Raw genomic sequence first — 23,345 nt, 5'->3', positions numbered from 1 at the left:
ACAGAACTAACACGTCTTTGAGAAGTTTCTGGATTCAATTACATCAACAGGTTGTTGCAATTAATACATCTCTATATCTGCAACGTTGGATTGACAGGAATATATTTGCGCTTGCAGATTTACAAAATAATGAAGCTCAACTTCTCAGCTATGAGGAATAATCTCAGATCTCAAATGTTTCCCGTCACTTATAAAGAATATAAAACAGTAATAAATGCTATTACTGCAACTCTGAGGCAGGAAGTGGAACAAACCTTCTTTGTTAACGGAATATTAAGTCACAGATGTACTAACGAACACATAAAAGGAATATTTTCTACAGCAAAAGCGAAAAGACTCCACAGAGGAAATGTGTGTGAAGCATCAATCTGTCTAGAAGTCATTTAGTAAAACCACATAAATCTATGTCATGAATAAATAATGCATATTTACTATTTGTCTCTAAGTTAAACATACATTTAATTAATGTCAGTACACTTGAGGATTCTCAGCGAACCGTTTAATTAAGCTGGAAGTCAAAGATGTAACATACCATGAAAACAAAAACCAGAAGTTCAGCAGGCGATATTCATCTTACTGGAGACACGTGCTCATATAGTTAATATGCTACATGATCTTTCTTTTAATATTAAGTCTTCTTTTAAACTACATTCGTTTAATCTCCTGCTTCTATGTTGAGTGCATCATCAGTATGACTTAATGTTTTCTCTTTATGTTACATTTTATAAGTTTTGATTTCTACAATAAAACAAATCTTCTGCAATATTTAATGTTTTTGAAACGCTTGTATTTGCCGCCATCACTTTCAGGATCGAGCTTCTTGAAAACACTTTGAATATAAAACACAAGATAGTCACTTATCTATTAATGACTTTATTTTTAAAAATGACTTCAAATACATGATGGAAAACTTGAGGAATCAATTTTTACGCTGTGGCTACATTTCTCTCACTTTGTGGTTTCAACAGGTTTGTTCTTTAAGCTAGTTCCATGTTATAGGGAGCACTGTTTCCTGATCAAACCCCCCCACACCGAGTCACCAGGTTATCACACACACCGTCCAAACAATACAACGGACCTGCAGTAAATCCTCTCTTTGGGAAGTTTAACATGTTGCGTTTCAGTCGAGTTGAGCTGTAATTAAGTGGTGCTGATGTACGAGTGTACCTAACAAACTAATTCAGTGTAGGTTCTTTGTAGGACTTTAATTACAGGAGAAAGACAGTAAACTGGTCTTAGTGTAAACTTTGTAAAAAGGCAACAAAAGACACAATCCCTCCTACAGAACCACAGAGGACCCCATCAGAAACAGGGCAAGGCCACGGTTACTGAGGCAGTTTGAGACAATGCTTTCCAGCACTGATGTTCAACAACTTAAAAATGCTTATTTTAGGCAATTCAAGTAATATTCCAGGTGCTTTGAGCAAAGGATCACAAAAAACATTCTGAAACACTTCTGAACTGACGGCAATAAGAGGATTCAAGCGAGCAAAGTTTAAATTTGGGGAAAAGATCCGTGAAAAAAGCAAAAAGAAACTAAATGTGTTCTACGTTCTAGACATGCTGTGGTAGGCGGACAGCTTTTTCTTCAGACTGAATTTCCAATTGAGAAAAACAAAGGGGGGGGTCAAAACATGGCAAAAACAATAGTGGGACAAAAAGAAGCTGGCAGAGAAATAAGAATATTCATGTTTGGATGATGGGAAAAAGAACTTAAATCTTTAGAAAATTATACCAATGTCTTGTGCAACATATCCACAAATACTAAACTACATCGTATGATTCCTAGAGATCCGTTCATCCTCTGAATGTTCTTTCTCTCCGTCTGGTTTGCCTTCTTACAAAACAGGCGAGATGGAAGGAGAAGCAAAGCACCAAAAGATATCCCCATGCACGCTCACTGTAATACCTGTTCAGTCTTCACGTAAACTTGTATTAGGTAACCATGTAAAAATTTATGAATCGAAAGAAATAACTTTAGCAGCTTCAGAATTAAAACCCTGGTGGGTGGGCAAAGAGTAAAGAGGCAGTGAAGCACTTGGAAAACCTGCGATTGTCTCCATTTGAGGAAGAAAACTAGAGGCATCCCAAATGTTGCATTCCTCTTCATCTCACTTTAGTCCACCCGTTTTCCCCGTCCTGACCACGCTGTTATGGAAGACCCACGCCCCTCTGATTTGAAATGAGGGACAGGAGTTCAGGAGCACCCCTGATCTGATGTCATTTGTACTGGTCCCCCTCCCCGCTTTCTTCCTCCAGATCTCCTTCTCTCTCCATCCCTCTGAGACTGAAGTGCATGTTGAAGCTTTCAGGTGGACGACTAGCGCTTTGATTTGGGTTCTTCGCCATCTTTTTCTGATCGAAAAGAAAAGAGAAGCAACAGGTTGTAAAACGTTACACACCAGTTGGACATTTCATCACTAGCATAGATGTGCATTTTAAGCTACATATTTAACAGAACAAAACAAATTCAACCCAGCGAAGTGATTCTTTGCAGCTTTACAGAAGCCTTCAGGGTGTCGTCGTGTCCTCACCTTTCTTTTGATCGTCTCTTTTCTTGGCTGCATCCTCCCTCTGTTTCTTGATGATGGCCAGTCTAGCCAGGTCGGCCCTGGCCTGCTCAGTCTTCCCCTCGAGATGGAGCTTCATGTAGCGTTCTTTTGATTTCTGCTTCTCGATCTCCTCTCTGGGAGAAAACAGGAAGGCAGACATGCAAGATAAAGTAATACTTTATCAAAATAAAAAGCACGGTGCTAGACACGTCGTTTAATTTCAGAAGCTAAACAAAAACACCACAAATACAAACGTTTCTGAGTGACACCTACCTCTCCCTGCGAGACAGCTCTCTGGGAGCACTGACGTCCAATTCAGCCACCTTCTTGCTCTTCTGAGACACACGGTTGGGGTTCTCAATCTCTATAAGCCCCTCCACGCCACTCCTTTTTCTGGACTGTGTGCAAAAAGAAACACCTTTGTAACATCAGTGAGATGGGAAACCACCCGGACAGAGCTGGTAGTTTTATCCTTCAAAAATCACTCTTGTTCCCGCTGACACAAAACAACGTAACAAAGTTACACAAGGATGTTGATAGCAGATAAAATGGAGGCCAAACGTCAACACTAAACATGAGGTGTGACGTCAGTCCTTCAACCCCAACTTCTAGGCCAAGTAGTTTCACTTTCAAGTCAACATTAGACCCCTGCCCCCACTCACGTCAGATTCGTCATCACTGCTGCTCTCGTCGTCGGAGTCTGCAGAGCCCTCCTTCACTGCATCAGGATTTTCTTCCTGTTAACAAACACATTCAAATCACACCGGACCTTGTTTGTGGGTAACTCCATGTCTGCCACAAAGATTGTTCACTCACCAACTCTTTCTGCGCTTTCATCTGTCGGTCAATCTCCTCTGGGTTGCTGAATTGCTTCCCTCTGCCCTTGTGGCCCCTTTTCCCTGTAACACAAGTGTAAGAGTTGTTAATGGCAAGTGCACCCAACTGTTTTTAAAGCAAACTAGAACATTAACAGAATCATTTTCAGTACAAGGACACATTTACAGTCATTCTACATCCACTCAACTGTACCAAGTAATGTGATTAAATGTGTGGCCACTTTAATAAACACTGCAAGCCTTTTCTTGATACTGAGAGAGGACATTTCATGGACTACACAATATGCTCATTTTGGCAGTCACGAGTTTGCGGTGATGCAGTATTGGATGGCTTTATGTGGCTGTGTTTATGTACATTACATTTAGCCGACGCGACTTACAATAAGTGCAAACAACCTTGAGAATACAAACTCAGAACAGCATCGCGCAGTATGTGGACAGACCTGCCCCTAACCACATCTGGATCATAAGATCCCACTTCAGTTCAGACCTGTTATTTGTGTTAAGACATCATAAAATGTGACGAAGTTTGGGGAAACAGTCAGAGCCACCAACCTCTGTTAAATTCTTCACATTGGATTAAGAGAGAGCACCAAGTACCTTATCTTTAAACAAACTCAAGAGATGGCTAAAAGCAATCAAACGTATAATAATGAGTAATTATACTACTTCATGACTGGCACTGCCATTACATACTTGTGTTGTCATATACTGTATACAAGTATATGTACATATATGCTACTTTCGTAATGTATATATGCATTTAATTAATTGAATCGTATTGTGTTGTAGTGCTGAAGCATTGCATTGATAACATTAGGCCAAACTACCTGCCCAGGGACTACAGATAAAAATGAGCTCATTACTCTGCTTATTGTGGCACATTTACATTTAGGAGCAAACTGAAGTGTTGATTAATGTGCACTGTCCTTGATAAATAAAAATAGTGAATTAAAAAGCTGCAGAGACAGTGTGTGTGGTGAGTCACACATAACGTTCACGGAGGGCCAGCTAACGTTACCTGCACCGGCAAATGTCAATGCTAGGGAGTGTTACATGACGACATTACGGCTAAAGACAGCTAGATACACAGCTAGCAAATACTTTGACACAACACTTGTTAATGTATCTGGTGATAGTAACAATAGCTATCTGCCAGGAATTAAAATAAATGATAACAAATATGTCGGTCTCCTGTGCACATGGTAACAGTTGGTTAACGTTACTGGCAGTTGAACACAAATAGCCAGAAATGTAACTATTCAAACAGTTTAGATACTGAAATGACCAACAAGTGTTCATTAAAGACATTAATTAATCACTATTGCTACATACTGTGTCTTTCTTGAATCATTCACACCCGCAAAAACACCATGCTAACCGGTTAGCATGCTAAAAGCTAAGCATGTGAGAGTTCAACGGGAATTCACACTACTTCAGCTAACAATTCGCTAGCTAGAGTTAGCTTGCTAAACATTAGCATGTTACATTTACTTGAATAATAATACTTACCACCCCGAGGCATTATTAGAAGTGATGTGTATACTAATGAAGCCCACTACTGTATCACTGAATAGTCTGACAGTTGTACAAGCAAAGCCTGCGGTTTAAAGTGATGAAAGAAAAGGCTAGAACTACTTCGTCTATCCCGCTGTCGAGAGCAACAACGTCGGTCGAAACGCTGCAATAACTCACACTGAGTGCGCCTGCGCAGCTAGAACTATTCAACCAATCGCTGCACTGGGAAATTTGACTGACGTGTATATCCACCAATTACCTAAAGCGAGTGAAACTAATTTATAAGGTCGTGCCTTTCATTGGCAGGAACCCATTATTGAGTTTCAATACAGGATATTATCAATGCGCAGTTCTACTTTGGAAATAAATAAAAGTATTGGGAAGTACATTCTTACACAAACATTGAAATTCAAAACTACATTTCACAACGGATAGAAATATAATTACAATATAGTAAGTGTGTAGGCCCTACTTGAAATATTAGAGATGCAGAAGATAAAAAAACACCAGATTTGCCATCCTGGTTGGTATAAATCAATACTAAGGACATACATTATGTAATCTGCCCAGATAATTTACCTTTTTATTTTTTGTTTACTCTCCTACTGTTGCAAATTCAAAAAAGTGCACTTCAGGAATGCAGTACTACCAGTTTTTGTTCTGTTTTGTCATGTTTTTCGTGTGTAGCTTAATGGACTAAGCTATAACTGCAGTTTGATGTGCAACTGTGTTGCATAATGACAATAAATTATCCTTGAATCATTATGTCATTATGCTTTTAAACACAAAACAACTTTGCTCAAGGTCCATTTACTGAGTTGCAAGTTAAAGCTCTGCAAAAAGCTAGAAAATGCACCTTGAGAAAACATTTCTGTCAAACTACTCTTCCCAAGGTGAAGAATAAACTTTCAAATTACTATGATAATTTATGCAAGAGCAGGCAACATTACTGCTCACATATTCTGGGGAAACTCAGATTTATTCTGGTCTTCAATCCAATCCAAAAGTGGTTAGGGTAATATTTGAAAAACTGAAATAAATAAATTGCACAGTCACTGTGATGAATTTAACTTTTAATCTTAATAGAAAATACAGTAAATATAAAAAATCTTTAAAAAAGGAAAATGTTGGCTAATACTAATAATAAAAGATGTAGAAATGATGCAGTGTATTGAACAACAATGTTCACAGTCGTTTCAGATTTACAGTTACAAATGCAAGACAGAACAAATAAAAGTAGTCACTAAATCTGATCCTGCTTTTCCAATTAAATACAAGCAGGGCAGAGACCTACAGCACAAGATCCTCATCATGCAGAGATTATGGGCACTTCATTTCATCTCTGCATTTATGAGCAAAAACAAACAAACAAAAACAAAACAAAGCAAGACTTATTTTTTACATCAACAAACTTCAAACTCTGTGAATGAAGAACGTTTCCTAAAATGAAGGCATCCGATCAGATTAGTCATTTCTTCCTTCGATGTTGAGTCTTTATATCTTCCACTTCTTTCTCTATCAGGTGGTACTCGACGGTAGTCTCTGTCAACTAGAAGAGAAATATTACAAATCAGTTATTTAAAATATATGGTAAGACACTAAATTACATTAACATTTGCACTGGTAATTAAGTGTATAATTAAAAAGTATTATGCAGGATTTAATAACAAATCCAAGCAGTGTTAGACCTGTGATACACTGTCAATATGTTGCAATCATGGTATTTGAGCCTGAGGGGGATAATATCTATCGGCACATTCATACATGACAAACGGTTTATCAAAGGTCACTGCATCCGTCTGAAAGGGGTTTGAGGAGCAGGCCAAAATAAACTTTACTACTCCTTGCATAAACCTGCATATTGCATCTTTAATGATCTTGAGAATGTAAGGCCAAAGGTCAGTTGTTACCATGTCCAAGAGAATTTCAATCTTAAGTTTAAGGAGGTTGTTCTCTTCCTCCAGCTGTACATTTCTTTTCTTAAGCCGCTGCACTTCCCTACCAGACGCATTCCCACCAGACTCTGGTTCAACAAAAACAGAAAACAAGAAGAATTAATGTTGTTTATCATTTGTCGATCAATAACTCCCCCTGTGTTACCTTGCATGCATCCATCGTGAATGAAGAATCCAAAAACTGAGAAAATACTTGATGAATTTAAGTAAATGTGGGGCTGCGTTTAACAACAGAACAATGCAGTGAGCATACGACTGGATAAATGAGACTGAGATTATACTGCACGAGTTGTGTGAGAGTTTGTAAACGGATGTTTTGATATGGTTTCACTGTTGTTAAAAGCGGCCCCCATTTACTTCAATTCATCAAGACCTTTCTCAGTTTTTGGTTCTTCATTCACCGTGGAAGCATGCAAGAAAAACAATGTTTTCTTCACTAATTAAGGTACAGTATTATGGGGTGAGTAATTGATATACAACTGGTCATTTTGGAGGTGAAGTTTCCCTTTAAACTGTAAAAGCAGGCCACAGCACTGGTCTGTATTCAGCATTTGCAAACTCATTACCTGATATCCACTGTCCCTCTTCAAATTTCCAACTCTGACCTCCAAGGTTCATCACGGGAGGTCCATATTCTAGGCCCAGCTCGATTTCTCTCGTTGAGCGATCCAACTAAAAGAGATGAGAAGGTAGTAGGTTATTCACTTTCAAGAAACTTTCAATAAAGATTAGTACAACAAAAGTATTTCAAAAGTCAAGAACAAAAATATAGAAAAGAAAGACAATGATGCTTAAAAAAACTAAACAATGACCAAATATGTTGCAAAATAACTGTTTTAATGATAGAGCTGTATAGCTGTGTGCAGGATGGGGAATAATAAACAATAGATCAGTCTGCATGCATGATCAATGAACAATACAAACACTTTTTGCACTATCCACACTTCAGCAGTCTCAAAACACGTTCTTTATTTACGTGCTTTTGTTGATCCCCTATGTATATCCTCTTGATTGATCAGAGTACATTCAATAAGGGATCAATTAGAGATACTGGTGTGGACTTTATTTGCACAATGTTGCTGCCATGATCACAGTAATGTGTAAACTCACCGTGTGAAGGCTGGACAGAGATGCAGATTTTCGAGGTGGAGTCTTCTTCGGACTGAATGTGTTCCCAAAGAGCGGCATCTTTAGTGATTTCTTAAGGTCCTGTATAAAATATAGTACACCAATGGAAGCATTAGTATTTTATAAAGAGCAGTATCACGTAGCCACAGTGCTGTAACTGTGTTTGACGTTGCTAACGCTACATTACCAAGCTAACGCTAGGTGGCTAACACTCGCTAGCTACTCATAACGTTACCTGACATTGAATTGAAACTGTCGACTGCGTCACAGCAGGTGGGTTAGTAGTTGTTTTGTCACTGAAAATATATATCACATATATTTACCTCCATTAAGACTAATCATTTAAATTCTTAACGTGGGGGTTGAAAATATGTTCTCTCCAAACAAAACCATACTTGCTACTGCGCAAGCGCGAAGGTTCCATTTGTCTATATTGACAACACTCTGAAATATTGCACGGCTTTCATATAAAGCCGTAGAAAGGCACGTTTACGATATTTGAAATGTATCCCGGCGCCTGAATGTTGTACATAGCGCCTTGTATGCATATTTCAATAGTCAAAGACGTAAAACATAAAAATAAGTACCCCTATTTAGGGGAGATAATGGAACCATCCATGTAACGTAAACACATCACCATGGAGATCGCGTCACTCAGCCTATCCAAGCGTTTATATTCGTACACATATTGTGTATGATAAATTAATAAAAATGCTGTTTCAGTAACACAACTTGTAAAAAGGGAAGTTTTACGCAAATATCCCCACTTATCTGAGAAGTAGTCCATGATCGTGGAGTCCAGCTATAAAGTGCTTTGACCCCGCCCACCTTTCATACAGCCCCAGTGGCCTAATGGATAAGGCACTGGCCTCCTAAGCCAGGGATTGTGGGTTCGAGTCCCATCTGGGGTGATTGCTTTTGTTGCATGGACTATCGTAAGGATGATATCGAGCAAGTAACAGTAACATCGCTTCCCCAACTTCAGCTTCTTGAGAAATCTCACTTCTTTGCCGTCGCTCTCTATAGATATAGTAACTATACTTAATAATAAGATTTATTTATGAAATATCAGCTGACATGGAGAAGCAGAGCATCAAACTGTGCGTACTGCTGAGCACTTTGGCTGCATCGGTGCAAACTTACCGTGAGTAACCTTTCCGTGGCCTGTCTGGACATGATACAAACTTATTTTGAATCGATAGACTATAATTCAGTTAACGCTAAACCTACTGTTTATAAAGAACTGCTGTTTGTCTCCCTGGAAATTACGATTTTATATATTGTTATTTTTTGTTTCTGCTGTATTCTGTCATTATTTAAAATTTGATTAAACAAATTAAATAATGACACATAATAATTAACCTCGAAATACCAAATCAATATATATTTAGGCAATAATATCCTTTTTGTTTCCTTGTATGTGCAAATGTCCCCATTGAATAATTGAGATTTAATTTGAAATGGTAAATATATGTTACCTGAATAAGATCAGATCAGTATCTGGATTCGGCTGAATGGTGCATACATAAACAAAGAGAAATGAGAGCAAATATTGAAAGAAAAAAATAAACATTATAAAAACTATTATATAATATAAAAATGTGTAAATGAAACATAAATATACAAATAAGAAAATACAATTAATATATGACAAGAGTAATCTGAAACCAACAAGCAACACATAAGAAAAGGTCTTTATTTATAAGCTGTGTTTTCCTTTCCTATTGGTGTCATGACATTATCTTACATAATGATTGTTATCCAACCTCAACCCTGTGACCCGGGCCTTCCTCCTTTAATGGTAGAGCTCCAAGAGGCCACCGTGTACTGGGATGCTGCCCAGAAAAGTGTGCTCCTGAAGGAGGGGGTGATAGAGACAGAGGGGGGGGCCTACGGGTACTTCAATGACACCATGCTGCTCTCTGGATGGGGCGTCCTGGAGATCTGTGCAGGTCACGGAGGAATCACGCAGGAAGACGAGACCACCTTCTTCCTGGCTGGATACCTGGAGGGTTATCTCACTGCTGCGTGAGCGCAAATAAAACACACTTGATAAATGGAATTAGTATTTGTGTCTCTTTTCATAAGTGGCCCCCGGGCAAAGCAAGTTGAGTATCTTTGTTTGCTTTAATGGTTTAATAATTCCCACTGTTCTTATTCTCTCTCCGCAGACAGATGTTCAATCATTACTCCAACATGTACCCTCAACTCCTGAAGGACGAGAAGGTTTTGAATCCTCTGAAAAGGTTTTTAAGGTACAGTCCTATCTGTTCATGTTCATGATTAAACCTAGTTGGTAGAAATGAGTCTAATAATGACTTCATCTTCAGCTGCAGGCTAGTTTTTCATCTTTCTAAATAGGTTTCTTGGTTGAATTACTCAATATTTTATGTAGAAATTCCACATTTTAGGTCATTGATTGATGAAATATTGTCAGCTTCACCAGTGTTGTCTCATATTTGTCAAACACTAGTCTCTGTACTCGTGCAACATAATTATTTGTAAAGAATGTAATTGTGTGACGTGTACGCGCGTGTCCGATGGAGGATATAGGTTTATACACCTGCAATAAATCCGGAAAAATATTAAAATGCAAAGTCACTGTGAGTGGAGTACTACAAGTACCCTGAAATTGTACTTAAGTCCAGTACTTGAGTAAATGTACTGCTGATCCACAGCAAGCAGGAGCAGTGGGCCAGAGAGCAGGAGAGACTGCGGAGGCACAGCGACCCCTTGTGGAAGCATCTGGGACTGATTCTGGCCCAGTTGGACGGTCTCCACGCCGGAGCTGCACAGTGGGCCAAAAGCAAACACAGAGAGGTGTGTGAAAGTGTGTTTGTGTGTGTTGGAGAGTGTTGTCACAGTATCATCTCATTCATCTCTGCCACTTCCACATCCAGCCTCTGTCAGTGTTCGCCCTCCAGTTTCTGAATGGCGTTGGCGACCTCCTGGACCTCGTCCCAGCTCTGACACCTCGCTCCAACTCCTCCACAGGGACCAGTGCTTTCAGGATGCCAGGAATGGGCCACTGCACTGCTCTGGTCAAGGTAAGGCCAAGCTCATTTGGCTCAAGCTGCGAGGGAGCACTTAGGAAGACTAATTAGTTTTATTGTGGCTCCTTGTGCATGCTTGTTTTGAAGTGTCAATATGTGCCAAAGGCCAGTGGGAGAAGGATATGTTCTCTTCCACCCACACTCATAAATAGAAGTGAGGAGAGTGCAATCAGATTCCTACATTATTCGATTTTAAAGAGTGAGATTTATTTTTTTCATATCTCATTTGATAACAGGAACCTTGAAGGGTTAGTTCAGATTTGGGGTTGTGAGACCTAAAGTAGGTGACGGTCTGCACGGTCCCAGTTTGGAGAAACTGTACTCCTGTGGACGGGGCAGCAGCAAAACTAATGTTAGCCATCTAAAGAAACCTATATCAGTTTAATTGAACACTATATTTAGAATATTTTCTAAATACCACATTGTTGCAGCCCTTCCAACGTAGAACTGAAGCCGTTATCTCTGCTCTCTTCAAAGCCACCAGACTCCATTGACAAAAACTGTAATTTTACGTCGCAGAACACAGGAGTTGTTGGTCTACCGCCGCCTTGATCGGTTATTAGTTTGTGTTATTGTGTGACTTCTGTGTTTTAAAGGGTTATTTTGGATTCTCCAAAGTCACACAATAACACAAACTAATAACCGATCAAGGCGGCGGTAGACCAACAACTCCTGTGTTCTGCGAGGTAAAATTACAGTTTTTGTCAATGGAGTCTGGTGGCTTTGAAGAAAGCATAGATAACTGTTGGAAATGGCTTTCTGACCGCAAGGTAAAGCAGTGAAAATATTTAAAATAGAGCGTACACATAAACTGATATTGATTTAGATTTTTTTTAAGTGGCTAAATTACGTTTAGCTGCTGCCCCCGTCCACAGCAGTACATTGCTTAGCTTCTGTAAGTATACAACCCCACTTCAAAACATCCCAACAATCTCTTTAATGGTACTGTTTTGTTAACATTTTGTAAGTAGCACTAAACACAAAGTACAGCTTTAGTAGTAATAGCAACATCAGTTCTGCAGGTATGTTGGAAATATCATACATGCCCGTCCACTGTTTGATTAACATCAGACTCAACATGCACAGTCCTATTGTCTCCCTCCTCTGCGTCCAAGGTGCTGCCAGGCTTTGAGAACCTGCTGTTCGGCCACTCTAGCTGGTATACGTATGCAGCCACCATGCGTATCTATAAACACTGGGACTTCAGGGTGTCCGACACACACACCGCCACTGGAAAGATGTCGTTCAGCAGCTACCCTGGTACACACACACACACACACACACACGCACCACAATATCACACTTTCACATAATAGATCATCAGACTACTGACGTGGCATAAATTACGTCTGCAAAAGTGAGATTATTGTCTGGTGTTTGGAAATAGGCCAGTCTATGTGGATAAATAGAATTTCAACATTGGTCTGTGGGCTCCATGTGAGTTCTGCCTGCAATGTTTATTTGTATTTTTTAGGGTTTTATGTGTATACGATTGCATGCCAGAAGGCTAAACTGTATGGGACATGCAAACTACATGATGGAAGATCTTTTATTTTATTCTTTAATGCCCCACACAACTATTGACATGTCATATTCAGGCCCATGAAACAGGAGTCGGCTACATGTTAGCGTTCTTGTAAAACTGTAACGTTGTTTTGCTGGACTAAATGCTTTGATAGCTAAGCATCTTTTTTAGGGATTATTTTGTGAATCAAAATGTCATTTGTATTTTTTTACAATTAAATAAAAGCACACCAATAAACTGTATATATCTGGCCCTTGATGGGATTGTTATTTCTCAGTGTGGCTCTCAGTGAAATTGAGTTTGACACACCTGTTGCAGAGGAAACAGTGTTTTCTGAGAATGAGTTTGTCAACCTCCACTACAGCAAAGCACAGCTTTCTTGTAAAAGCTCTGACCTGCTTGACTTTAATCTGCACGGTTTTATTTTCATCTTGGAAAAAAATATAAACGCTGACATCAAGGACTTAACCCACATCCTTAATGTGCATTCTCTATTGAAAGTAATTCTTCTGCTAAGCACCCAGCTTAGTCCGTCAATGACGGGGAAACAGTGTGTGTGCAAAACAAAGCCGTGATGAAGTGTAATCACTGTCGAGTGCGGAGGATAAGTTTTCCCATAAAATCCTCTTACAGGCTCCATTGCTATCAGAAAACAAATGATTTTAATGCGCTTTATTTAGAGGCAGGCATGCCAAGGATATCACTGGAGGGAGTCTAGTGCTAGGGTTTGGTTAAGAAAGGTCGTAGACACTTTAACCAAGTCTTGCCCCCCCATTTTCAGGCATTGTGCAATGTTGTAGTAAAGGGGCGTCAGTGTTAGGTGCTAGGGTTACTTTGGGAAGTGGTTAGGAGCGTTAGGGTTAGGGTTAGGGTCATTTGGAGTCTAATGAAGTTTGTCTGTTGGGAACTTCTTTGCAAACTAATTAGTCAGAAAATATTTCCGGCTAATGCTAACCAAGTCCTGCCCCCCTGCCGCCTTCTTAAGCTGCTTTCTATCTGACAATGTGAAACATTTAGCAGTGTCGGAAAATGTTCTTACTCCTTTGATGACGTTTTCTTATTTCTTTCTTACTTACTGAGAGTTAGATTGGAAGACCGATATTACTCTCATATCTGTCCGGTAAATATCCCTCTGACCTCCACTTCCTCCTGCTGCAGGCTTCCTGATGTCTCTGGACGACTTCTACCTGCTCGGGAGGGGCCTGCTGATGACTCAGACCTCCATTGGTGTCTTCAACGTCTCCCTGTTCTCCCAGCTCAACCCTCACAGCCTGCTGGCCTGGCAGAGAGTCCGGCTGGCCAACAGCCTGGCACACAGCGGAGAGGAGTGGGCGCATATCTTCTCCAAATACAACTCAGGTGAAATCCTGTTCAGGGGGTTCGAAATCAAATATCTAGTTTTGAAATACCCTTTTAATCATACAAACTATAACTTCTGCCTGCCTTGCATATTATAACGCTGACTCCATCAAACGACTTGCACTTTGAAAAGAGGCTCCAGTGGCACAATCGGTCAGCGCGCGGTACTTATAAGACAGTATTCTGCAGAGAAATGCCGAGGTTGTGAGTTCGAGCCTCACCTGGAGCAGAGATGATTTTATCAATCACATACCTGCCGACATTCTACATGATGCATCCCCATAATCACTATGTTGTTGTTGTCTTCTGAATAGGCCCAATTCTCTTCCAAGTCCCAAGAGCCAGGCACCCAGAGTTCCTGTAGTTAGTTCAATGTAAGTCTGCTAATGTTCTTCCAGCATGACCAACGAGATGGACCCTGACTACTGAGTGCAAGGCTTCTATCAACTGGAAGTTGAATAAAGACAATACACAAGTGTAAATTAAATAAACAATCCAAGTATAGTTTAGTCCAGAACTAAAACGCTGAATATGTAAAACTCCACAGAGATTCACCAGACTCTCAGACAGACCATCCTTCTCAGTACGAATTGTGCAGCTGCTCTGATCTTTTACGTCATGTTGCTACGGGAGGGCAGAGGAGAACAGGACATATTGTTCTTGTGACTGACATTACCCATCAGACACCGCTCTTATAAAACTGTTGTGGTGGCCTTAACCTTTGCCTTTGTTTTCATTTCATTTAGATAAAGATAGGGATTTATTGTTTGTGCAACTCTGGAGTCAGTGTTTACCGTGTTTCCTCCTCTAATATCTGATCCCTCAGGCACATGCAAGACTGTGCATGTTGTTTTTGTTGTGCCAGTCATAAAAGCAATGCTACTGGCGACCACATACCTACGCCTTGGACGTTTCCATAAGTGAAAAATAATGCGTATATCCGTCACATGATTTGGAGCCACTCTTAAATGTAATGGGTTCTTCCTCGGCCCATGCTACACCCTTCCACCAAGTTTTATGAAAATCAGCAGTTTTTCCGTAATCCTGCAGACAGACAGATAAACAAACATAACCTACGGTGGATATTAGTTCACAATTTTGGTCTTTTATTAGATAAAGCCACCATACTGTTGTGGTGGTTTTGCATGTTTTGGCCCAAATCATGTGTGTTTTATGGAAATGCAAACTTTCCAAAGGTTAAAGAAAGTGTTTTTGGATTGTTTCCTTCCTTCTAGAAAGTCAGGAGTTTACGTCAATACAGTAATAATGTACTTGCAGAGACTTGATGTATAGAAAGGAATCAATCACAAATATTTGATGATTGCAGGGAAATTTGTACAGACATTCAAGATCCCCAGAGGATGAAGCCTACTGATTTTGGTGATCCTCTGACTTTGAAAGATCCGCTAAGTCTCTTTTTTTTACTTATTTATTTTCTGTATTTCTATTCCAACAACACAGCTCAAACCGAGAAACAAACCGACAAACCGAAGCGGAATAATAACCTCATTGGATAATAAAGTAGAGCTAATCAGCCACAATAACTGCAAAAACCTGTGTGGATGTGCAGGGATTTAATATCTATAAATAACATAAACTTTGTTATTTGAAAAGTAGTTTTTTCTGCATGTACTAAATGTTTGTGTAGGGGTTCTTTGTAGTTGCCATCCTCCCAAATAAAGCCTTTATTGCATCTGAGAGGAGGGATATCTTTGACATGTTCTGTCATTTTTCTCTTTTTAATGGAGTTTTCTCAGTGTTTGGACCTAATGTGAGACTGTATTCAATATTAGGATTGTTTCTTAACATACACACAACATTCTCAAAGTTCTATAATCTACTAAATTGGATTTTTCACTTAGGTTAATTAGAGCTGATCTGCAGCAGCTGTGCCTCCTGCATGATGTTTGTTTTAAAAAGAGCTGCCATGTGGCACAGACAACACTTTCTATTGGAGCCATGGGAGCTGTTTGGTTGCTTGTTTGTGTGCTGACGATTTGTCTTGCCAACGGTATGTATCTGTTTGAAACTTGTATTTAAGACACTGATAGTGGAGAAAGATCAATTACTCAATTCCTGACATGTCATTTAGCTGTAACATGTTTGTGAAATGTGCCATCAAACTGCAGAAACTTTAAAGCAAATGCACTGTCCACAGGTTCTTGTTTGTCAATTCGAGATATAAATGAAAGATCTGATGAAGGGCTGCAGAGGACATCAAGAGGTAAATATTATTACTTTTCTTATACTCTCAAGAATCTACTTTCTGACATTAACTTTAATTTAATTTTGTACTACAGATCTGTCTCCCAATGACATCTCCCTAAAGCAGGCCTTTGCACTGCTCCAGTCAATGTTGGAGCAAGAAGGTGAGCAGGCTGAGCAGAGGTGGGGGAGGTTTTTTCCCTAGCCAAAATTAAGGCTACTTTGAGTTTAGCATTACATGGTTGGTGAGTATTTTCAAAAGTTTAGTTCTCAATTGTTTATTAATCTAATGTCTTTTCAGTTTCATGGGCCAACGAGACGTCGCGCAACGTGGTTCCCTGGGCCAACGAGACGTCGAGCGACCACTACGCCTCGAAGAACGAGACGTCGAGCGACGTGGTTTCCTGGGCCAACGAGACGTTGAGCGACTACAATGTCCACTATGCCTCGAAGAACGAGACGTCGAGCGACGTGGTTCCCTGGGCCAACGCGACGTCGAGCGACGTGGTTCCCTGGGCCAACGAGACGTCGAGCGACGTGGTTCCCTGGGCCAACGAGACGTCGAGCGACGTGGTTCCCTGGGCCAACGAGACGTCGAGCGACGTGGTTCCCTGGGCCAACGAGACGTCGAGCGACGTGGTTCCCTGGGCCAACGAGACGTCGAGCGACGTGGTTCCCTGGGCCAACGAGACGGCGAGCGACGTGGTTCCCTGGGCCAACGAGACGTCGAGCGACCACTACGCCTCGAAGAACGAGACGTCGAGCGACCACTACGCCTCGAAGAACGAGACGTCGAGTCGAGCGACCACTACGCCTCGAAGAACGAGACGTCGAGCGACCACTACGCCTCGAAGAACGAGACGTCGAGCGACCACTACGCCTCGAAGAACGAGACTTCGAGTGACGTGGTTCCCTGGGCCAACGAGACGTCGAGCGACGTGGTTCCCTGGGCCAACGAGACGTCGAGCGACGTGGTTCCCTGGCTATCAAGACGGCGAGCGACCACAACGTCCACTATGCCTCGAAAAACGAGACGTCGAGCGACGCGGTTTCCCTGGGCCAACGAGACGTCGAGCGACGCGGTTCCCTGGGCCAACGAGACGTCGGAGCGACGCGGTTCCCTGGGCCAACGAGACGTCGAGCGACGCGGTTCCCTGGGCCAACGAGACGGCGAGCGACTCGGTTCCCTGGGCCAACGAGACGTCGAGCGACCACTACGCCTCGAAGAACGAGACGTCGAGCGACTACAATGTCCACTATGCCTCGAAGAACGAGACGTCGAGCGACGTGGTTCCCTGGGCCAACGAGACGGCGAGCGACGTGGTTCCCTGGGCCAACGAGACGGCGAGCGACGTGGTTCCCTGGGCCAACGAGACGGCGAGCGACGTGGTTCCCTGGGCCAACGAGACGGCGAGCGACGTGGTTCCCTGGGCCAACGAGACGGCGAGCGACGTGGTTCCCTGGGCCAACGAGACGGCGAGCGACGTGGTTCCCTGGGCCAACGAGACGGCGAGCGACGTGGTTCCCTGGGCCAACGAGACGTCGAGCGACTACAATGTCCACTATGCCTCGAAGAACGAGACGTCGAGCGACTACAATGTCCACTATGCCTCGAAGAACGAGACGTCGAGCGACTACAATGTCCACTATGCCTCGAAGAACGAGACGTCGAGCGACTACAATGTCCACTATGCCTCGAAGAACGAGACGTCGAGCGACGTGGTTCCCTGGGCCAACGAGACGGCGAGCGACGTGGTTCCCTGGGCCAACGAGACGGCGAGCGACGTGGTTCCCTGGGCCAACGAGACGGCGAGCGACGTGGTTCCCTGGGCCAACGAGACGGCGAGCGACGTGGTTCCCTGGGCCAACGAGACGGCGAGCGACGTGGTTCCCTGGGCCAACGAGACGGCGAGCGACGTGGTTCCCTGGGCCAACGAGACGTCGAGCGACGTGGTTCCCTGGGCCAACGAGACGTCGAGCGACGTGGTTCCCTGGGCCAACGAGACGTCGAGCGACCACTACGCCTTGAAGAACGAGACGTCGAGGGACCACTACGCCTTGAAGAACGAGACGTCGAGGGACCACTACGCCTTGAAGAACGAGACGTCGAGCGACCACTACGCCTTGAAGAACGAGACGTCGAGCGACCACTACGCCTTGAAGAACGAGACGTCGAGCGACCACTACGCCTTGAAGAACGAGACGTCGAGCGACCACTACGCCTTGAAGAACGAGACGTCGAGCGACCACTACGCCTTGAAGAACGAGACGTCGAGCGACCACTACGCCTTGAAGAACGAGACGTCGAGCGACCACTACGCCTTGAAGAACGAGACGTCGAGCGACCACTACGCCTTGAAGAACGAGACGTCGAGCGACCACTACGCCTTGAAGAACGAGACGTCGAGCGACCACTACGCCTTGAAGAACGAGACGTCGAGCGACCACTACGCCTTGAAGAACGAGACGTCGAGCGACCACCACGCCTTGAAGAACGAGACGTCGAGCGACCACCACGCCTTGAAGAACGAGACGTCGAGAGACCACCACGCCTTGAAGAACGAGACGTCGAGCGACCACCACGCCTTGAAGAACGAGACGTCGAGCGACCACCACGCCTTGAAGAACGAGACGTCGAGCGACCACCACGCCTTGAAGAACGAGACGTCGAGCGACCACCACGCCTTGAAGAACGAGACGTCGAGCGACCACCACGCCTCGGCAAGCGACGTGTCCATTACAGTAACCATGTCTCTGACTGCAGCTCTGCTTTGATCTGTGCTGTAAATAAACTCTTAACCCACATATTTGTTTCCTCATTTCTCTCGGAGGGGGTGCCTGGGAAAATGCAATCTTGTGTCTTGCACAAACATCTCTTGGATACATTAGGACTGCAAGTTAGTTTGTGTGCAAATATCGATATTAATTCCCAATTTTGGTCTTTTATTAGATAAAGCCAATATTACCATATTACCCTTATTGATAATAATGACTAAATGGTTTACCTCTTAAACAAGCTCAAGTCTCTCCGAGTTGATTATGAAGCAACCACTTCCTGCCATAGAAAACTAACAGCGTGCTTTGGAAACTGGCAAGCAGATATGTAAAATATATGCATCTGTGGTTAAAACATACAAAACCATGACTGCCAAGTCCTTTTAGTGTAATCCCTGTGTTCTCTGTCTGTAAGCCAGGAAACAGCATGTCACTCTCTGTATTTTAGGTACGTATAACAGTCAGTACATGGTGGTGGACCTGAACAGGGTTTCTCTGGGTCACAGTATCAGGGATGGATCTCTGACTGTGGTGGAGCAGATTCCCGGGAAGGTGGTACACTCTGATCAGACTCGCGCTTTACGCAGAGGTAAGAAACAGACTTCTCGATTCAGTTTTATCCAGTATTGTGTCTCGACAACCTCCACCTTAGTGTACTGAATTTGGCAGGTTATTGGCCCTCCTACAACATACCATTTCATGCTGAAATCTACAACCTGAGTGGGTACGGTGTGATGTGGAAGAGATACGGAGAGGACTTCTCTTATGACCTCTGTCCCAGAGCCAAAATCCTCCGCAGGGACCAGGCCAAGGTGTCTGACCTCAGCTCCCTCAAACACCTCATGAGATACAACAGTAGGTGCAGGAAAGAGAACTTCTGGTGATCCAGTTTCTAAGTCTGATCTAAAGTTGTTTTTCTCTCCTGATTTTATGACTTTCAGACTATAAGAGAGACCCGTACTCCAAGGGTCATCCATGTAAAACAATCTGTTGCCGTAATGACCTGAGACCAAGGAGACCACGTCCAGGAGGTTGCTATGACACTAAGGTCAGGTCATCAGCACGTACTGTAAAAAAAAATCTGAAATGTCTTTTATGTTCTCAAGACCCTTAACCTGCAATAATATTTACATTTCTTCATATTTAAATATATTCTTTGTTTAACAAGCCCAAGAGTAACACCCATGCTAGCTCGGCAGTGGTGCTTTAAACCAAATGCTAACGTCAGCATGCCCCCTTCTTCACTTCCTACCCCTCCTATTTCCAGCCCCCTTGCCCGGACCACACCCATCTTTGAACTCGGCCTTCATTTTGACCTCAACTACACACCTGTAAAGTTTGTGACTGCATCTTGTACAGTTGTGAAGCTATCGCGATGGCAAAATCTGTACAGAGACATAAACACCTGCAAAGAACTCAAAAACCCCTCTGTTCCTGCTACAATATGCGTCTCCAGAAACACACACGCAAGATGAAGACAATAACTGGCTGGTAATCAAAGATGCCAGAGTTTAGGAGATGTACCCTGGGTTACCCTGCCTTAAAGAGCTGCTAACATGGAATATTTGTGTTCCCCTGCAGCTTTCTTCAGTCTGTTCCACTCTAAAGAAAGAAACTGAGGGGAAACACTGAATCCTTTTAATTTCTCTCTAAAAATGTCAAATTTTATTTGATCAGGAGTTTTAAAATGTAATGGAACCCACATTAATCCAAACATAAGTGAAGGGCGGGTTTTGAATGACTAAACTCCATTAACGGCAACAGAAATGTCTTCATGGATTTGATATTTTAACCATATTAAATAACCCAACTTTCTTCCTGTTACTCACTCCTTCCATCATACCCATCTCACGGTACAGGTGACGGACTACCAGATGGCTGTCCAGCTGGTCGCGGAGGCAATAAACGGCCCCACAACGCAGGGGGGCCTGCGTCCGTTCTCATGGCAATCCTTCAACCTCACGACTCATCAGGGCCTCCCACACACCTACAACTTTCCCTTTGTCACTATGAGGCCCACTCTGCGTCGGCCCTGAGAGCACAGAGACAGAATACACCACCCATCCAGGAACAGGTCATGCTTTTCAAATCAGGAGTAAATGTTTGTCACGACACTGAACATCCCGGTGCAAAATATGATAAAAATGTCCCTCTAGTAGAGTCCTAAAACCCGGAAATTAGTTAGCATTCATTTTAGCACTTCCAGTTCCCTCGTCTCCAAGCCAATGGTGTTTTTGAATGTGTTTTTGGTTAGAAGCCTGAAATAAGGTCTTGTATGTATATGTTATCCCTGCAGCACTCTATTTGGTCAAAATTATAATTGAAATATAAGCACTTAATTTCCCATATTTATATATTTAGTCTATTTGAATTTAGTGTTGCGGTCAATTATTTTAAAGCTGATTAATGGCGGTCTGAGGTAGAAGCACACCCCCTTGATTGTTTGTTATTTAACTATTTACTAATCCATTACTTCATCCTCCTAAAATGCATTATTGTAAATCAATTTACTTAATTCAAATGAACTCTGAATTAACATGAGGATTATGGATTTATCAGCAGTGTTTTTACACAATGTGTAAAAGTTTGTTCCACAAAGTTTAATTTTTAATTTGTTTTTAATAAATACTAATTTATTTGTTTTGTTGTTTTTGTGTTACATTCTATGCAATGTTTCCTCAGGTTTATACAGTGTGGAACAAAATGATCTAACATCATTTTCATGATAATAAATTCTTCATATGCTGTATCGTAATAAACAGTGGCGCATTTTCTCCTTTATTTAGTATCCAGAATATTTTTACAAAAACTACAAGACCCATTATTTTTGTCTCTTTGTCAAAAGTTTGTCAGAGAGAACAAGACCAAAACCCAAAACTCGGGCAGCTTTCAAAATAAAGCGTTTAAATTAATTTCTCAAAGCAGCTGATTCAATGGAGACATAACTAAACTATCTTTTATATTAAATACTGAAAGAACACTTATACAACGTGTGATCAACAACTATAGATTTAAACCAGAATTAGTAAACCAGTCTAAATTATTGCAAATTGTATGAAACAGAAATAAGTGTGTTAGTGTTTGTGCAAAGAATATATCCAACCATTTATATGGATCATAAAGTTGAAAGAATCCTTCCCATACAAATACTTTTAAAATAAATGACTCATTGTAATCACGTATTGTATACATTATAGGTATTATTATGGTAATTCTATATATATTTTTACTTTACTCCCATGATTTTAAAACTGCACAGCTCTTCCACTTTTAATTCAGATATACTGTACATATTCTTTCACGCTAATTGTCATATTCTTACCGTATTTTCTTTTTTTTTGTATAATTATATTTCTTGTACACATTCTTTGGTTTTATAATAGTTTTTCATAATATTTCTTTATTTACTCTTTTACGTTTTAATTTCTCTTACTGTGTTTATGAATGCACCATTATAAACCAAAGGAAATTCCTTTTAAGTAAAAACTTACTTGACAATAAACCAAATTCTGATTCTGATAAATGTCAAATAGATGGTACTCTGCATGAGGAATAAAGAAAAATAAAAGAAATTGGACAGACATGATCACTAAAAGAGGTTTCTGCACAAACACGCCACATAAAGGTACAGCCAGTGGTGCACAGTAACTAAGTACATTTAATCAAGTACTGTACTTAAATACAATTTGAGGTACTTGCATTTTACTTGAGTATTTCCACTTCCTGCTACTGTATATTTCTACTTCACGACATCTCAGAGGCAAATATTGTACTTTTTACTCCACTACATTTTTACTAGTTACTTTGAAGATTCAGATTAATAATACAAAATATAACAAAATATTTGATCATGTATTATTATAGGTTAAGATAAATTGTATTGAGCCCTTTGTGAAATTCACAAATACTGTATAATAATAATAATAATAATAATAATAATAATAATAATAATAATCATAATAATAATAAGAGCTTTATTTGTATAGCACCTTTCATACAAGAATTGCAGCCCAAAGTGCTTCACAGCAAAAACATAACAATTAGTAGAAGATTAGACAGAATAAGAGCATTTACAGTACAATAATCACAGTGTTGATGTAAATGAGTCTGAAGTACCATTATAAAAATAGCCGAATTAAAATAGTATATAATAGCAGATAAAATAGCAGATAAAATAATATAAAATAGCAGATAAAATAGTATAACATAACAGATAAAATAGCAGAATTAAAATAATATAATATAGCAGAATTAAAATTGTATAAAAAATAGCTGAATTAAAATAGCAGATAAAATAGCAGAATTAAAATAGTATAAAATAACATTGGAATTTATGCCTAGTTTCCCTATCTGTGCCGTACTTAACGACCCTACTGCCGGGAAATCACATTCATCACATCATATATAGTAAAACAATTAAATAAGATCCTCCTTTACCA

At 41.2% G+C, this 23,345-nt stretch overlaps 4 protein-coding genes and 2 non-coding genes across 8 annotated transcripts; 4 read left to right on the top strand and 2 right to left on the bottom strand.

Moving 5' to 3' along the window:
* Window positions 1-744: 744 nt before the first annotated feature.
* Window positions 745-5,097, bottom strand: pdap1a (pdgfa associated protein 1a). Its single transcript, XM_029456953.1, has 6 exons — window positions 4,901-5,097; window positions 3,369-3,451; window positions 3,215-3,289; window positions 2,826-2,950; window positions 2,535-2,686; window positions 745-2,355 (listed from the first exon to the last, which is right to left on the bottom strand). The coding sequence occupies exons 1-6, from the start codon at window positions 4,911-4,913 to the stop codon at window positions 2,321-2,323; spliced, it is 483 nt and encodes a 160-aa protein (XP_029312813.1). The 5' UTR covers window positions 4,914-5,097; the 3' UTR covers window positions 745-2,320.
* Window positions 5,098-5,962: 865 nt separating this feature from the next.
* cby1 (chibby 1, beta catenin antagonist) lies at window positions 5,963-8,439 on the bottom strand. 2 transcript variants are annotated; one of them, XM_029456425.1, is made up of 5 exons: window positions 8,313-8,439; window positions 7,972-8,070; window positions 7,428-7,533; window positions 6,817-6,929; window positions 5,963-6,455 (listed from the first exon to the last, which is right to left on the bottom strand). In XM_029456425.1, the coding sequence occupies exons 1-5, from the start codon at window positions 8,316-8,318 to the stop codon at window positions 6,375-6,377; spliced, it is 405 nt and encodes a 134-aa protein (XP_029312285.1). In that variant the 5' UTR covers window positions 8,319-8,439; the 3' UTR covers window positions 5,963-6,374. The 2 variants fall into 2 exon arrangements, with proteins under 2 accessions (XP_029312285.1, XP_029312286.1); XM_029456426.1 differs by having other exon boundaries at window positions 8,225-8,396.
* Window positions 8,440-8,827: 388 nt separating this feature from the next.
* trnar-ccu (transfer RNA arginine (anticodon CCU)) lies at window positions 8,828-8,900 on the top strand. Its single transcript has one exon. It is a non-coding gene; the product is annotated as a tRNA-Arg (tRNA).
* plbd1b (phospholipase B domain containing 1b) lies at window positions 8,855-21,598 on the top strand. The gene is made up of 11 exons (XM_029457148.1): window positions 8,855-9,133; window positions 9,795-10,017; window positions 10,161-10,244; window positions 10,668-10,809; window positions 10,890-11,036; window positions 12,158-12,302; window positions 13,726-13,926; window positions 19,355-19,495; window positions 19,576-19,761; window positions 19,848-19,954; window positions 20,766-21,598. Exons 1-11 carry the CDS (start codon window positions 9,067-9,069, stop codon window positions 20,940-20,942), a joined length of 1,620 nt encoding a protein of 539 aa, XP_029313008.1. The 5' UTR covers window positions 8,855-9,066; the 3' UTR covers window positions 20,943-21,598.
* On the top strand, window positions 14,062-14,155 carry trnai-uau (transfer RNA isoleucine (anticodon UAU)). Its single transcript has 2 exons — window positions 14,062-14,099; window positions 14,120-14,155. It is a non-coding gene; the product is annotated as a tRNA-Ile (tRNA).
* On the top strand, window positions 15,851-19,114 carry LOC115025095 (pentatricopeptide repeat-containing protein At1g10270-like). 2 transcript variants are annotated; one of them, XM_029457149.1, is made up of 6 exons: window positions 15,851-15,937; window positions 16,085-16,150; window positions 16,227-16,295; window positions 16,433-17,169; window positions 17,238-17,381; window positions 18,771-19,114. In XM_029457149.1, exons 1-6 carry the CDS (start codon window positions 15,886-15,888, stop codon window positions 19,083-19,085), a joined length of 1,383 nt encoding a protein of 460 aa, XP_029313009.1. In that variant the 5' UTR covers window positions 15,851-15,885; the 3' UTR covers window positions 19,086-19,114. The 2 variants fall into 2 exon arrangements, with proteins under 2 accessions (XP_029313009.1, XP_029313010.1); XM_029457150.1 differs by having other exon boundaries at window positions 16,433-17,381; window positions 18,771-18,936.
* Window positions 21,599-23,345: the final 1,747 nt, after the last annotated feature.

The sequence above is a fragment of the Cottoperca gobio genome, chromosome 19, assembly GCF_900634415.1.
Source record: "Cottoperca gobio chromosome 19, fCotGob3.1, whole genome shotgun sequence".
NCBI lineage: Eukaryota > Metazoa > Chordata > Actinopteri > Perciformes > Bovichtidae > Cottoperca > Cottoperca gobio.
Note: the sequence above shows the minus strand (reverse complement) of the source record. Positions and strands in the feature narration are given on the sequence as shown.